Below are 17,333 nucleotides of genomic sequence, written 5' to 3'. Positions count from 1 at the left end.
GTGGTATATAATAGATGGCTGAAAGGTCATCCGTGACTGGCCTTCAACGCTCGAGTACTTGAATGCATTTCGCTTTCGTGATGTGCCTTTAAGTGTGTTGGGTCAAGAGCCTACCTCGCGCACCTTGCGGGTCACAGTGCCACTTCCGTGGGCCATCGCCGAATCGAAATTTTGTATTGCATGCGGTAGGAGTTGCTCATTTCTCAGGCCGGCAAAGGACCGCAAGTTACAAGACAAGGGCAAGCAGGAGCTCATATTGATGACAAGAAACGTGACCAAGAAAACAAAACGGCGCAAACTTGAAATCCAAATGATCAAAAAGAAGAGCATGAGGTCCTCGTAAGTACTGAACGAGCTCACGACAAACAATCCTGTGATGATCAAGGGAAAGAGAAGCACAAGGAATGTGATCAGTCAGTAGGCGTGATAGAATAATCCCATCGAGTTATCATACCCCAAAAGGCTTTCTTCATCCAATGTTACATACTGTCATCATCGCCAGCTGGAATTCCACGTCTTTCACATAGTTTTAAGAATGAGTTTAAACTGTCCATCATCCGGAATGCTGGTCGACGATGCCCTTTGCTTTCCCCACGTCCGCGTCCAATCTGATCAGGGCCAAATGAGTCATATCTCGTCACCCTAGGCATAGTACCCCGAGTAGTTGGAAAGGGTATGGATCCATGTGCGATTGGACTTGGAAAGCAACTCTGCTCCTCCAGGGCTATAGCACAACTGGAATCGGTTGGAGTCTGCATGTTTTCAATGGTTGACGGGGATTGCAAGGAATATGATAGCCAGAGAGTGATCAGGAGTGAGATTTGGTCCGAAGTCATGCATGTTGTACGAGCTAAGCACGCCTCGACTTAACTGGGTTGTTTCGTTCTCCTCTCGGCGGTTATTCCATGGCGGAGGGATGTGCACGTGGAAAGAGTCAGAGTGATGTCTATATCATCAAATGATCAGAAAGAGACCACACGCCTTAACCACTTATCTGTGGAGGCTGAAATAAAGGGGATGGAGAGAAAAGAAAAGGCTCCGGCAAGATCTCTTTGCTTGATAACTTTTGCTCAACACCCCGAATAGCTCGATCCAAACGGGTAGCTGTCAGATCACCTGGAGTAGAGGCTGAACCCTGGAGGATTGCTTCTCTTGCTCCCTTGGGCGATAGAGCCATGAACGGAGTCTTCAAAAAACGAGATAGGTTTCTTTATTGTTGAGCAAGTCAGCTGAACCTCCTTCACTTGCAGCATTGCTAGCCCTCTGGTAAGGAGTCAAGGATATTGCTTTGTTTTCGTCCTCGGCAAAGTCATATATCAGTGGCAATGAGGGATAAAGAAATTTGCTTAGTCAGGAAAGATGTGTTTCTCTGTGGTGTAAACAGGAGAGGGTGACCAGGAACTCACTCAGCAAGCCCGGCAAGGGGGTATCATTTATATGGTTTCCAATGATGGACCTGCGGACCTCTTGACTTGATTACTGAAGTTTTTTTACTGGCCAATTAAGAAAGCTCAAGTTGACAATCAAAAATGTTCATGATACAGACTTTACAGTGTATCTTTATCTTTCATCAACATCTCCTCTGAGCTTGGTGGACCACTGTAGCATGAAGAGCACATTGCAAAACAAAGATAAATATATATACTGCTTTCTCGTACATATAAAAGTGCGCAGGCACTGGAGTCAAGGGCACAAGTAACCTCTCAGCTGAAAAAATCTTCTTGTTGATTGAACCTGCAAAGAAGCAATAATTGTGAGCCCCTTATGCTTGGCCAAACAATTGCCACCACCCTGTCTTCATCACAAGAATTCTAAATATGTAGAGTTTGCAATTGCACTGAACATTCTGTATATGGTAAGGAAGCTGTGATGTGAGATAGGTGCCTTCAAACTAGGGAAAAGTTGAAAAGTTGAACAGAAAAATTGGGAACCGTGTAATTACAATACAAGCGATACAACGCTGTAGTGCAATCACAAAGTTAGACTTTGTATTTGGAGGGGGCCTCCCTCATAGGGCTTCACAGTTTTGAAGCAGCAAAAAGGCGTGTAATGAAAAACTATGATTTCACTACAGTGTTATATTGCTTGTATTGTAATTACACAGTTCCCAATTTTTCTTTTCAACTTTTCAACTTTTCCCTGGTTTGAAGGCACCTATCACACACAGCACACACCATATCAACTAGGGCATAGGCGGGCCCGCCCGCTAAACTACAAATGTTCAGAATCAAACACTCACGTCCAACAACTCAATCCCATTAACAGGGAATAGACAGGAGACTGAATCGTGGGTTTAACAAAACAGAATTTTAATGATTACATAGCTTACAGTTACCAATTTGGCACTGTTAGGTTACACACATTCACTTGTTGCCACACACTATCATCAGTTTCACATGTGGGGTCCCTTACAGCAGCAACGTGCAAGTATACTTTGCCCTGGAGTTTAATATCCATAGAGTGCCTTTTTTAAATTTGAGCCAGGACTCCCTTCCGCCTCTCCAGGCAGATGTATGTCAGCTAGATTTGGACTTTTATTCTACCCGTTACTTGAGTTCTATTGCCCTCTCCAACACTTTCACAATCAATTGTTTTTCAACCAGTCTGGTATTGTGATTACATATGTTGTTCCATCCTACAGTCAATCTAGATTAGCTTGTCCGAGCAGATTTTATTTATTTATTTTTTACAGCAATACAGGTAAATCTATAAGCATAAACATATGATTCATATGCTTATGTTTGTCTGGTCATGAGTCAGACCAACCACTGCTGACCACAGTCAACAGCGCTTCACTATTATGAACCTTCAGCACCGTACTTTCATCCTACACGCATCGATCCCATATTCCATTTCAGCCAAGGACCTCTAGTGTGAGCTTGACCTTGTCTTCTAGGCTTTGAATTCAATCTCTTTACTTCAATTCAGACCTCTAAGCTTCGATTTGGCCCTCTGCGTCTTCGATTCAACCCTCTATGTCTATTTGAGTCTATTGGTTTTGAAATCTTGGCTTTGATGCAAGTGAAGGGCTGTCTTTAGCCCGTGTTCTCACTTTTGAATCCCTTCTTTAGGCTCCAGATCCAACTCGTAAATTCAACTGTTAAGCTCTGGCCATTTGTTGACTAACTCAATCGTTCCCTTCTTATTTATCTTCCTTAGCTTTGAATCTGTCACATCAGATCAAATCCATTGTCTCAATGTTCATTCTGCTTGTATCTCATCTAGCCTCAGCTTGCCATTGGGATACAGTCTCTTCATGTGGTGCTTCAATCGCTTTCCAAATCCATTGATACCATGCCAGAAAGTGAGGAGATCATGTGCAATGATCATGGTCACAGATAGGCAGAGTGCCAACAGTTCTTAGATCAAGTCATAGATCGTGTACTCCACACTGGAGTATGCAAGGAAGCCAGCAACCACCAAGTATGATCTCAGGTCCTACTGAAAAGGAAATAAGACAGTTCTTCATGACCGCAAAGTAAGAAAGTACAGTGCAAGTCTTTAAGCATTTGCAAGAGGTTTGTGCATTCTGAGACTGTGGGCCTAATGAACTCATAGGCGACAGAAAAAGCCCAGAAATTATATCAACTAGACCTGAGGATGATGACAGTAAACAGTCCATGTTATTGAATTGATTGAGCATTGGGATGACAGGTACAAAATTCCTATATACAGATAAGACACTGATTTTTTCTCGAGAAGCACAGCGAAATCGGATAGCAAGAAAAAACAATATAATGAGATCCACAGACTGGGTAAGTAGCCTCTTACTGATGATTTGCAATAAAACAAGATCGATCCTCGCCGCTGGATTGGATCTATTAGATTGCTGGATCCCCAAATTACTCTAGAGTGTCTAAACCAAAGACCAGGGCTTGAGTTGACAGGCAGAAGGGAGTCCAAAGAAATGTAACATTTCAATTAGCGGGGGTTTAGTCGGTGAACAGGACTTAAGTCAAAGAAAATACACACCCTGAATTGGTAATAAGATAGGGAATTGAGTCGATGAGCTTGGAGATATCTGATGAATGGACCAGGACATTGGACCGATTGGACAGACAAGGAAGATATTCAAAGATCAGATGATCGATCGCAATATGAGAACAATATTCAAAGAGCTTACTTGAGTCAAAGCCGAGTTGTTACAGCCGAGATCGAAAGGGTGGTTGGATCGCGGGATGAAAGCCTAGATGATATGCACAATTTTCAAAGGATAGTTAGTGACGAGGTAAAGAGGATTCAAGTGATTTAAGGATGGGTTTGGACGGAATGGATTGATGCTGATAGATGCTGATCAGTCAGAAGCTTGAATCGTCAAAACGGGCCCATTCAACTGAATGTGGTGTCGCAGTTGAAGGCTATGTATGCTTATAAAATGGCCTGTATTGGCCTGTATACGTCTGAAAATAAAAATAAAAATTCTCGATTGGCCAAGCTAATCTAGATTGACTGTATACCTTTATACCATGGTATGATGTTGAGCAGGCTGTAGAACAAAAAGATCAAAATCAGACTCAAATTAATATGGATGCCAAATAGTAAGGGTCTGATGCTCACAATATATATTAGTTGATGCATTTCTAATGTGAATGAAGTATTGCAGGCAGTGTGGTTGATCTCAGTTATGCTCTCCTTAGCTCTCTATATGCGGTTGAACCAGTGCTGCAGCTTCCTGGCCCTATCATATGATTGAATTATTCATAGTCTGTCTTCCCTCAAACCCTTTAATTTCTATTCCCCCTCACGTCTTACAATATTTTGGTGCATTAATACCACAATTGCCAATGCTCATACACCCAATGTGATATTTAGGCCAGCCATGTCCATCCCTCAATGAAACAATCATGATGCATTGTATACACAGGTTGCCTTCTTGAGCTCCAACAGAGCTGCCATCAAGGCATCAAATTTGACTTGTAATTTTGATAACTGTTCCTGACACACGTGAGACTGCATTCTAGACCACACCCATTGACAGGATAGGCATATTTCTTGCCCTCTTCTGTTTCAGGATCCTACACTTCAAGTTTCTTTGTTTTCCATATGCATTGGCCAAGTTGTTAAATCTACATCATGCTCTCTCCTCTTTGGGGAATCCTTTCAAGACTCTCACAGCAGCAATTGTGGATTAGGAAACTGTATTTCAACAGTGGTTACTTTGTAACAGCACATATCTTCATCCACCTGTGTGTACCCTCTTGCTCACTGGCCTCTTTAGGCAGCATAAGATAATATGAACCTACTGCGCAAGGGAAGATTCCTAGAGTTGCATTCTCTTCCTTTTAAAGGTCAAGTTAATAAATTGTCATCAGAGGCATTTTATAGTGTTGGACCTATTATGAAACCTAGAGTCAAGTATTGAGGTTCAAAGTGGGATCTCTTGTTATGATTTCCTTGGAGAGCAAATCATTTACCTGCATCAACTACACCACAAATTGGGCCTGAACTTGATGAAAATTCTCAAGTACTTACCAAAGCCATTCAATATCGATGACTAAAAAACACATCTGGTGTGGGTTGGAGTGATATATTGTAGTAGTAGTAGCTGGTGTTGCAATGGTTGATTGAGAGTGATCTTGTGATAGTTGTTGTTGATGTTGTCTTTGATCAATTACATATTAGTTTAGTATGGTTATATATGGTGGCAATTCTCTTGGATTGTTGGAATGCTTTTGTGATTTGTTGTTGGAATGCTTTTGTGATTTGTTGTTGGAAAGTGGAAGGTGAATATTGATTTTTACTTTGATGATCAAATAAAGTCAATATTATTCTCTTGAATAAAATGCTTGTTGATTAGAAAGTCAATCTGCGAGAAAAAAAGGATTTCAAAACATCTGTCTGACTGATGATTCAATATCGAATAGACTCAAACATGATTAAGAGTTGAATTTAATTGAGTTGAAATAATCTGGTGTTGTGGTCAATTTGTGGTTCATGAATGTTGAGAGGGTGAAGGTGGTAGGAAAGAGAACGGAGTATCAGATTGATGGTTATGGAGAGGAGTTGGATCATGAATGTTATGATAATTAAAAATTTGTTGATGATTTCAAAAAATGAAAGTTGATCAACATCTCCAAACAAATCTATCTCTTCTTCATCTTCTTCATCATCTTCTAAATCATCATCATCTAGATTAGAAGATGAAGAAGTGATTTGATCGGAATCTTTTTAAGAAATCAAATACAGGTATAAAGGTAACATGAACACCAATATTTGATTTCGCTCTTTGTTACATCCGTCTTTGCTGTCATCTATGTAACAATGTGCTTTTGGACTGTGTGAGCACACTTTTGAGTCCAAATGTGAAGTTCCACTTCGCGATTGAATAGCAAGTGAGAGCTCCGCTTCGAGATTAAATAGCAAATGAAAGTTTGACTTGTTATGTTACGGATGGTTTGGGGAAGACATACGATCATGAGTGGAAACCGACACATGTAGAAAGGCAGGATGTGCGATTTGATGAGGAAGGAGATGCTTCCTGAATTGAAAAAAGAAGCTTGGTGCTTAGATCACCATTTTCAAAAGCATGTCACCGATTGCACCTGATAACAAAAACAATTCACTGGATAATTTTTGATGAAAGAAATCAGTCACATGAGAACAATGACTTGCCTCGCCGTGACTGATGCTTTTGAGGTAGGCTTTTAGAAAAGCGAATGCAATGAAAGCAGAAACAATTGACCACGTGAGGCTTTTCAATGGAAGAAATTAGTGATGTGGCAATAATGATTTGTCTCGGAGCAATTGATGATTTTGATGCAAACTGTGACTGCTTTCAAAGCAGCCTTGTAGAAAATCAAATGCAATGAAGTTGGAAATGTCGGGATTGGTGAGATTGTTGCTTTTGAAATGTGGATTTCTAAAAGCAAGCATGCGCTAAAAGCACTCACCACAGGTGGATGCTTTCCGTAAATATATTGGCCACCAAAGGTGGGAGGGAAAGGATATAAATAGCGTGGGATGAGAGCCAATAATTTCTCATCAATCAAAGCTACCCATGGCTGCACTTCTGTGAGTCGTAAGTGGGAAGCGGCGAGATCCTGGTGTTCACTCACCCAAATTGCTGAAAACCTTGCCGTCATGACAGGGTATAAGGCTTTTGGGGGGGTGAATCCGGATTTAAGAAGATTAATAAGCCACAAAATCAAACCAGTCTGAACATCCCTCAAATCCCAATTTCCTTTGTTGCACACAAATCAATCAAATGAGAAAACTTTTGGATATTGTCTTGCAGCGCCGGACAACCTTTCTCTTCCTATCAACCCAGATTCACCATTCCAGCTGTCTCTATTTCTCTCTTTTGTGATTCTACTGTATAAGTATTCCAACTTTTACAACTTCTTTTATGTTTCCAAAAGCATAGGACTACTGAGCCTCTAAAAATTCAAACCTGTTGCAACTACATATACATACATGTTCATGTGGGTCAAATCAATTTGTGAGAGCCAATCCAGGTTGGGGGTGCAATGTGAAAAACATGCCTGGCGCGCCTCTGACTCAGAGAAATTGATAAAATTGGGATTGGCGTACCTTTTTGAAAACACACCAAATCTCAGGAGTTCTGTGTCCAATCACCAATAGCCATGTTGAAACCTAACCTGTTTGACACAAAATACTGGTACACCCAGTTGTGTTTTTCACCGTGTCCGTGTAGGGTTTGCTCAGCAATGAGCGCACTCCGACTCCCTTTGAGGCAGAAAGGGAAGTTGTGCGCGCTTGTCAACGAGCAAACACTACCGGGACACGGTGTTTGTTGGTAACCTTGTGTATCTATCAATAGCTCTTGACAGCTTCCAGCCAAGAAGATGACCAGGCTTTTGTGCAACCGGGTTAGGTTTGAACACAGCTAATATTGGAATTGTCAACAACAGTAGTAGGGGTTTGATAACAACTAGTAGATAGCTCCAGCAATACAAATGTAGAATAAACTTTGATGAAAAAGCAGCATTAATCCAGCACTCAGCAAAAAAATATGAACCACAGTTGTGCAATCAAAACTTTCAAAATTTACATTGATTCAAATTCATTCTGAAGCTACAGATTTCTATAATTATGCAAGGTTTTCAGAAACCACATGTACAAGATAAAGCAGAGAAATATGGCTCTGTCAGAAGTTTTGAAATAGTGGGTGGTGGAGTGTTGAAGGGAGATGGAATCCAAGAAAGCCAAAGAACTGTAATCTTGCACTCTCATCACGTGTGGATTTGGGTTTAAGTTGTAAGTTGCTCCTCTGCTGGATCCAGAGGATGTCTGCACTTTGAGGATGGACTCAGTCAAGTTAGGGGTAGAAAACATTTTTATGAGTTGATGGGAATTTCTTTTGGTGTGCATGCTGAAGACCTTAATTGATCAAGGTTTATTGCCGTCACTTGAAACACGCAGGAGAAGATTTCTTGCATGTTGATTGACAAAATTTCCGGAAGAGATTAATTATACACAATAGTTCTATGTAGTTTCAAAGACTAGAGTTTAATCTGCTGAAACACTGGACAGACCCAGGAGGCCTGAGCAAGTTACCGTGTGAGAAAAATAGCTGATACCCTAGTGGTGGCCTAACACTACAATAAGAAAATGCCAAACTACAAGGAAGGGAGGGAGGGAGGGAAACAAAAACTAAATTAACCAACAATGAAAGTGCAGAGTGACTTGTTGATAAAGGTTTGGATGAGCACAATTACCTATGATAGATGGAAAATTGAAGAAAGAGGCAATGGTTGAAAACCGTGAACATGATTTAACCTAACAATGGAATCTTGAAAACACAAACACTAATAGAATAAAACAACTAATTCCCAACCCCTAACCCCTAACCCTTTCACATATATGTAAAAGGCCTTGGAGTTTCAGCAGGTGATGGCAAAGGTTTACTGGATGGGGATTGTGATGATGATGGTCTGAACATGGATCCGTTCTATCACACCATTTAAACAATTAATATCTATGTTGTACTTGATGTAATTGCATTCCAAGTTTTTATCATTCTTCTCCACATGATCCCGTCTTATTGCAATTCTCGCAATATTCTAGTCAAAAGATTGTCCAAAATCATGAGCATATATTTTCTTATCAACTAATTTATCAACCAGATTTTCTATACATAACCCTTGAACATCAGAAATTGCTCACTCCTCTTATATGAATAGAGAATCATCTGAGCATCTGATCATAATACATCACCCTTTCCACCATGGTTGGGTTATACATGTCCTGGCCAATGATGTAATCATGGACCTTTCTTCTGCCAGGGTGCTAAAGCCGAGTACTAAGAGCACAAGAATACGTGGAAGGCCTTCCTAAATCAAATAATAGCAAACCCTTAATAAAGCATAAAGTGATTCAGTGTCATCAAAGATTCACAAAATGTAATAATCAAGCGTCCGTCTGAATACATTTCATCAAAGCTGTCACTGGTGAAACCCTAGCTTTTATCAAAGAATTCCTATTACCTTTTACACTTTTCCAAATTGAAGCCAAACCACTTGAACCTTTCACAACTGAACTCTTAGGGGAATCAGAGACTGCTGTTGATCACCACCTTGAGATACTGAAATGTAGCCAGGATCACTTGTATCCAAGAGAAGTTTGAAGGTGCCTAGAAGACCTGTGCTTCAGATATGTATTTTTGCTGTGTTGCTTTTACAACTCAAGCTGCCAAGAATCAAGATATGCATGGAGTGGTTCTCAATCAATCTGGTTCCCCCAACCTGTCTGTCGGTGCATATGTCACAAGCGGGTATTGCCTTTTGTCAATTTAATTGGCGGGCGGTACATGTATGTAGATCCATGTATCCGATCCGACGGTGAGTATGGGATTCAAATTTAAATTCAGATCAGAGTTTAGCCCTGGAATTGGTCAACGGCTTTATTATTGAAAGGGCAATTTACTCTATCTCTTCATCCGAATTCTCATCCAAGAAAAAACACCATACGATCAGCAATCACGGATTAATAATATCACTTTAGTTTTAAACGATATGGAAAACTACAATCGACTTGAGAAGGTAACCTTTACCCCGCTTCACCGGCCCTTCATTTGCTTTTGACAGCTAATCTGGCTTGAACCTTTTTCTACTCGTCGTGACTGCTGCGTTGGTGAATAGGTTGGTGAAGGTAAGCTTTCAATCTGGCTCCTTGATCTTCTTGCTTGAGATCTTAATCCTGAGTTGGATCCTATACAGGCACGTACGGGGTAGTCTATAAAGCAAGAGACCTGCGCACTGGAGAGATCGTAGCACTCAAAAAGATCCGCCTAGAGGCTGAAGACGAGGGAGTTCCAAGTACTGCTATTCGTGAGATTAGTCTTTTGAAGGAAATGAATGATGAAAACATTGTCAGGTTAGCTTTCTTCCGCTTTGAGATCAGTATATGATCTTCTGACGCGTCATAGTCTACCACTCTCAATAACATGTCGATCATTTTTCAACATCTTATCATAGACTCCTTGACATTTGTCACGCGGAAGCCAAACTTTTCTTAGTTTTTGAGTTCTTAGACCTTGATCTCAAACGATACATGGACAAAGTTGGGGACGGAGAAGGGATGGGCCCGGGGATTGTAAAGGTAAACACTAATCCCCTTGATATATTTACTACTTTCACTGACTCTTTTGTTGGATTTGCATTAGAAATTCTCTTTTCAATTATGTCGAGGAGTTTGCTACTGTCATGGTCATCGTATTCTTCACCGAGATTTGAAACCACAAAACTTACTTATTGATAAGGAGGGTAATTTGAAGTTAGCAGACTTTGGATTAGCTCGAGCTTTTGGTATTCCATTACGAAGTTACACGCACGAGGTGAGATCTTTAACACTGATCTATAAATCAAAGTTAGTATCATTCTGATGAGATATATATACCTCTTATAGATTGTGACGCTTTGGTACCGGGCGCCTGAAGTCTTGTTGGGTAGTCGTCACTATTCTACGTATGTTGATAGGATCTTGGATTCAATCTATCTTTGGGATTTTCTGACTAGCATAAGCTTCACTTTTGACTTTACCCGCCAGGGGTGTCGATATGTGGTCAGTGGGATGTATCATTGGTATGTTTTCAATTATCACTTGTAGCGTATGACTTTGTTCAAATCTGCATTATTCAATAACACTTTTGTCACTTCTAGCCGAAATGATATCCCGACAGCCTTTGTTCCCCGGCGATTCGGAGATTGATGAGATTTTCAGAATCTTCCGGTTAGCAGTCTCTCTTCCCACTGTATCTTGAGATGATCATCACTAACTTCTGATACCTCTTTTTTTAGTTTGTTGGGTACCCCCAACGAAACTTCTTGGCCAGGTGTCCAATCTCTACCAGATTACAAACCTGGCTTCCCACAATGGTCCGCTAAGGATATCGAGACTCAAATCCCGAATTCGAACTCGGTCAGCGTGGATCTGATCTCGGTAAGCGGTTGATGAGATTCTTTAAATCGATGCTCTTCACTGAACATCGATCTCTTTGACTTTGTCAGAAAATGCTGATTTATGATCCAGCCAAACGAGCCTCAGCCAAAACTTCGCTCACGCATCCATATTTCGTAAGTTTATGTCTCTATCCTTCCGATCTGCATCTCACTACAGTGTGGCTATGAATAATTTGTCGGACGAACTGACTGACAAGATGATGATCTTCTGTTGTATATTTCTGTTAGGATGGAACTGAACTTCAATAATTGAGTTCTTCCCGGAAGTTTCAATCTAGACTCTTCATGACCGTTGCTATGAAATGTAAAACCATCTCAGAGAGGGAACAGGAGGACTTTAATCCATAGATCTCATCAGTATTATGTGTTAGTCTTTATAAGTATTGTGCATCCTTCAATCTCTTCACTTGTGAATATCATCATCATCAATTTCATCACATAGATTATACATATATATATATATCATGAATCGTACTGTTTGATCAGGATTGGAAACTGAATGGTTGAGATTGATTTGAGGAATTTCTTTTTTTTTTCTTTCTTTTTTTTCCAAAATCTTACACAAAACCAATTTATTTTAATCGTCTTAAAAAGTTCTTTTATTGTTCGTGTGTGTGTGTGTGAATTTTTTTTTCTAATTGAGGAAAGATGTGTTATTATTGTTTTAGTTGTGTGTTTTTTCTTTGGCGAGAGGAGGTGTTGGACTGTTTGACACTCATTTATTTAACTTACTACGTAGTCTTTATCAGTTGATTGAGATTTTGATATAGAAAATATATATATCATGATTGGAATTTAAGAAAACTTTCACCAACAAGAAAATTCATTCTATAATGTACTTGTGATTATAGATGATCAAAAACCAATTCAATTTGCTGTATGTAGAACAGAGCTCGAAACAGGAATCCAAGACAGTGGTTTAAATGAGGTGTTAAGGATTGAACTCAGGGGCTCTAACATCTAACATCTCACAGTGAATGATTATCTTGCATATGCTTATGGAGATGTACGGTTTCAAATTATAAACACCTCATGATTTTTATTCATAGATTTTACAATAGGAGTGTTCAAAGCTGAAAACTTCATATTTTGAAAGAGATTTTGAAGCAAAAGATTTTGAACCGTGATTCTTGTACAGAAAAACTGTGATTCTTGTCCAGATATGTATGGGTGTATCTTGAGCTTTGGAGTTTGCTCAGGTTTGCTCCACTTCAAAATCATAGGGGGGCACATCCATACTCAGTGATACTCCCTTCTGATCATATCTGTACGAGAATCAATGTTCATCTGTACAAAAATCACAGTTCAAAATTCTCGCTTCAAAATCTCTTTCAAAATGTCAAGTTTTCAGCTTTGAACACTCCTAATCACTATCACGTCAACAAGATTCACTCTTTTTAGAAAACAAGACTTGAATATACAGTCATTTAAGAAGAGCTTGCCCCAAATTCCCCGCCAATTCGCTTGAGTTTTGCGGGCAATTTGGGGCAAGCTTTTCTTAAATGACTGTAACAAGAGATCTTTGGTATTGGCATAGAATACGATTAGAAAAAAATACCGCATCTTGTAAAATCCTTATCATGTTTCATTTTTCAATTAGAAATATGTATATGTATGTATAGAATACCGATGAAAAAAAAGGATTGAGATTTAAATAGATAGTAAAGATTAAAAATTATGTAATCTTTAACATTCCCGAAAGTCGTATAAGAGTGTATGGTTCAAATATGAAACCCCCGAAAGAACATGCAATCTCATTAGATCTCAGGCTCAAATGCATGCATTTGGTAGAGTTTTATTTTTGGTTTACATATGTACAATGTATGGAGTGACGATCACTTCTTAGAACTTCTGAGGGTTTTTTCGTACTCACTTGAAATAGATCTGCAATATGAAAAACTTGGAAGAAAATGTTGTATGTACTGTAAAACTTCTTCGGATGAGTTTGTTTCTGTACGATGTAGTATGTAAAGGATCAGTTCACAGCTGTGAAATTTTTAAACTTTAATTTTTTGTGTTGCACAATGAATTTTAAAGAGATGGAAAGCAAAGGAATCGGATTATTGAATGTTTTTTGTTTTCTTGGATGTTGATGAGTTTGATTTTTATTTTGCGAAATCGGTTCTTTCTCTTGATCTGAGTTTCTTTCGAATCGACTTCTCCTGAGTCTTGAGTCATGATCTTGAATGACATTTTTTCACTCTAACTTCAACACCTTGATATAAACACATCGATAAGATTGGATTTCACACTTTGGAGGAGCATACAATACATAGATGATCAGTTGCTTTTGTTTTCAAAGTTCTTCATGTAGAATTCAAGAACAGATCTCATGTTTAAGTGATCATGTTCTGGGTTCCCCCTTGACGCCATTGTACGTCAAAAGATCACTTGGCGAAATTTTCAAGTGGGTTTTCCTTTCCGCTCATCATCATTCAGTTTACTTATCACCATCCGGTCGTAAAAGAACACTGACACCGTGGACATCAAAGTTTTTATCCCATTTCGACACCGGCATGAGGTTTATGTATCAGTAGTTGATCTAGTTGTGATGATAGACATGAAGGTTTTTGTAGTATTGAGCAGACCAGACCAACTTATGTAATCAGTCTTCTCCTTCCTTGAATGTGATGATTTCTTTTGAATTTGATTTAATAGTTTTGACAAACTCATCGATCAATCAATCAATCGATTCATCAATTAGCTCGGAGATAAACACTATGAAGTTCGAATGAGTGGTTTGGTTTTGATCGTTCCAAGCTAATTATTTGTGAAGATGGTGAGATGTATGGTATGGTATGTACTCCTTTCTTTAAAATCAATCAATCTACTTGATTTCTCTATTATAGATGATTTATTTATTTAATTCTAATTCTGAATTCTGAATGGAGATGTAACGAGATGATGATGATGCTTGATGATGATGATGTAAAGTCAATTACCTTTTTGGATGAACTTCTTGTCTTTTTTTTTTGGCTATAAAATGCGATCTGTCATGTCTCTCTCTCTCTCTCTCTTTCTTCAACCAGATTCTATTCTAATTAGATTTTGTATCTTTAAAGAAAGTTGTTTTAGTTTTTATTTTATTTTTCTTTTTGATTTGATTTGTTATTTTACGATTTTCTAGAGTTCTAGAGCATATTCGATTTTTAATTTGGATGATCTCGTCTAAAAGAATCACAAATCACAAATCACAAATCAAAAGAAAATCTTGAAAATACTAATTAATCATTTCCATCATTCCAATCTGATTCACCCCTTTAACTTGATTAAATCCATTTCCATTTCCATCAAATCAAATCAAATCAAATCAAATCAAAGATACAAAAATCAATCATAACAACCAATCTCAATCAAAGATCCTTGTTTACCAATCCTTGTTTACCTTCAAGACCCCAAATCAAAACATCAAGAGTTGATTCAAATCAAATCAAATACATACCATATGGATATCATCTTAAACAAAGCAGATGAGATCTTTCTCGATTATCTTTGGTCAAAAGCATTTCCCATCAATTCATCAAACCATCAATCATTTCAAAACATAAACCAAACGAATCTAACAAGAAATCATTTATCAACTTTCAATCGTCAAAATCTCTTTCGTCAATCAATTTCGATTTCTTCTTTAGCACTCATCTCAGTTCCAATCCTTTATTTGAGTTTAGGTTTAATTTCATTTTATTTTTTATTTGATCATAGATTAATGAATCATCCTAGGTTTTTAAAAAATCAAATTCAACTTGAGATTTATGCTTCTTTACGTGCTATTGGTCCTATGATCATTCTTACTTTACCTATCTTTTTGGCTGAAGTTAGAGGTTATAGTTTACGTTGGTTTGGTTTCTTCTTCTTTTTCTTATTCATTTCTATAAAGAAAATTCGTGAAAAACTTATGGTGTTTTTTTTTTTTGGTTTGATTAGTTTATGATAATGTGAACGATTTTCGTGGTTTACCTATTTCAGCTTTAATTAATTGGATTTATCAAATGGGTTTAAACTTATTTAATTTCATAAATCATCAACATCATCAAATCAATCATACTCCAAATTGGTTAAATTCTTTGATTCAAGCTGATTTCCATTTAGGTGGTGGTTGGACTTATTTAATCTTTAGTCAATTATTCTTTTTATGGTTTACAGATCTAGCTATTGTTTGTTCACCCGTTTTTTTTTCCTTTCCCTTTTATCAAAAAAATAATAATAATAGATTTGAACTGATTCGACTTTTTTTTGATGTGCTTTAGTATTTAGTTCATCGTTGGATTCATACACCTTCAATTTATAAATATATACATAAAGCTCATCATAAATGGATCATTCCAACCCCTTTTGCTTCTTATGCATTTAATCCATTAGATGGATTTCTTCAATCATTACCTTATCATTTGTTTATCTTTATCTTTCCATTACATAAATCTGTTTATCTTTCACTTTTTGTTTTTGTAAACTTATGGAGTATCTTGGTAAGTTCCTTTTAAATTAAACTTTTACTTTTTTTTTAGAATTCTGTATACTGATGATTTTCTTTTTTGATGATTTTTTTTTTTTCGAAAGATTCATGATTCAGATTTAATTGTTGGTCATCCACTTGAACATATCATCAATGGACCATCTCATCATACTTTACATCATTTACACTTCACATGTAACTATGGTCAATACTTTACTTGGGCAGATCGATTAGGTAAAACTTATCGACATCCAATTCAAGCTGATCAATTAGAATTAATCGCTTCTTCTGAAAAGAAATCGATTGAACGAAAATTAATTAAAACAAGTTCAAAGTCTACTTTTACTTCGAATTCCGATTTGGGTTTGGTTAAGAAAGAGATTAGAGATCGACCAGATAGATTCGAAGAACAGATCTTGAGTTGTAGTAGTGATAGTACTAGTGGTACTGATGAGGGGTTAATGGATCATGAAGATCTGGTTTCTATTCCTTCTTCTGATTCTTTAAATTTACTTTCTTCACCTTCTTCAGATCAAACTCATCAATCGTGTCAAGATCATGAAGTAGAAAAGAATTTAGAAGGAAGGAATGGGTTGATTGATTGATTGATTGATTGATTGTAATTTGAAGGAGTAGATTGGTTTAGGGTTTAACTTTGAGGTTTGGTTTGAAGTTTGGGTTGGGTTTTTTGTTTTGTTGTTCTGGTTTGGTTTGGTTTTGGTTTTTTTGTTCAACTTGTTGTTGTGTTTTTTCTGTTTTTGTTTTTTCTGTTCAACTTGTCTTGTGACTTTGTGTTGGGTTAAGATTTTGTGATTTTGATTTTTTATTTGGTATCAGAATTTAATGATCTTGATCTTGATCTTGATATATATATAAAGTATATCTGTTTGTTTTATTCATAATAGATTTGTTTTGCTTAATTTTATAATTGCTAATGTTTCAAAATTTGATTTTAGTTTTTTTTTAAATTATTTTAACTTGATGATCAAAAAGATAAAATATAAACAGTTGAGATTGGTATTGTAAAATGAATTTTGGTATGTTGAATGTTGATTAATGATTGATTGATGAGCTGTGTATTTATGAACAAAGAAGAAGAAAATTGCACCTTACATATATGAAAGTTTGCCAGTCACAAGTGTAGCAGGGCTACTTCTTAGTCCTAACTACAATAGGTTACAACGGTCGTTATACTAATTAGATACCATACCGTTACCTTATAAACTAGCCTGGCCCTCATTTGTAAACCAGCTAGATTATATCTCAGCAAGGCGCACAAGCCTTTTACTTTGTACGCCTTCCTTTTTTTTTGTCTCATTGATGTCATCGGCTGTTTGTGCCTTGACAATCACTTTGTATAAATATCGAAAGATTCTCTTGTTATTCAAACTTTTGGTATCTTATCTTTTATCACTTTACTTTTGCTTAAAACTTGTTTTCGCATCTTTTGTCTTTTCAAA

At 37.6% G+C, this 17,333-nt stretch overlaps 2 protein-coding genes across 2 annotated transcripts; both read left to right on the top strand.

Moving 5' to 3' along the window:
* Positions 1-9,867: 9,867 nt before the first annotated feature.
* Positions 9,868-12,190, top strand: MELLADRAFT_45103 (uncharacterized protein; the record flags this gene model as incomplete). Its single annotated transcript, XM_007415096.1, has 11 exons — positions 9,868-10,001; positions 10,101-10,110; positions 10,179-10,335; positions 10,437-10,560; positions 10,625-10,795; positions 10,867-10,925; positions 11,008-11,042; positions 11,121-11,190; positions 11,259-11,400; positions 11,469-11,534; positions 11,649-12,190. 11 exons carry the CDS (start codon positions 9,975-9,977, stop codon positions 11,667-11,669), a joined length of 882 nt encoding a protein of 293 aa, XP_007415158.1.
* A 1,453-nt stretch (positions 12,191-13,643) lies between these two features.
* Positions 13,644-16,843, top strand: MELLADRAFT_50057 (uncharacterized protein; the record flags this gene model as incomplete). The annotated part of the gene is made up of 4 exons (XM_007415097.1): positions 13,644-15,253; positions 15,345-15,574; positions 15,668-15,886; positions 15,978-16,843. The coding sequence occupies 4 exons, from the start codon at positions 14,866-14,868 to the stop codon at positions 16,476-16,478; spliced, it is 1,338 nt and encodes a 445-aa protein (XP_007415159.1).
* Positions 16,844-17,333: the final 490 nt, after the last annotated feature.

Source organism: Melampsora larici-populina (assembly GCF_000204055.1).
Source record: "Melampsora larici-populina 98AG31 unplaced genomic scaffold MELLAscaffold_48, whole genome shotgun sequence".
NCBI lineage: Eukaryota > Fungi > Basidiomycota > Pucciniomycetes > Pucciniales > Melampsoraceae > Melampsora > Melampsora laricis-populina.
The sequence above is the reverse complement of the archived record's forward strand: the minus strand, read 5'-3'. Positions and strand labels throughout refer to the sequence as shown.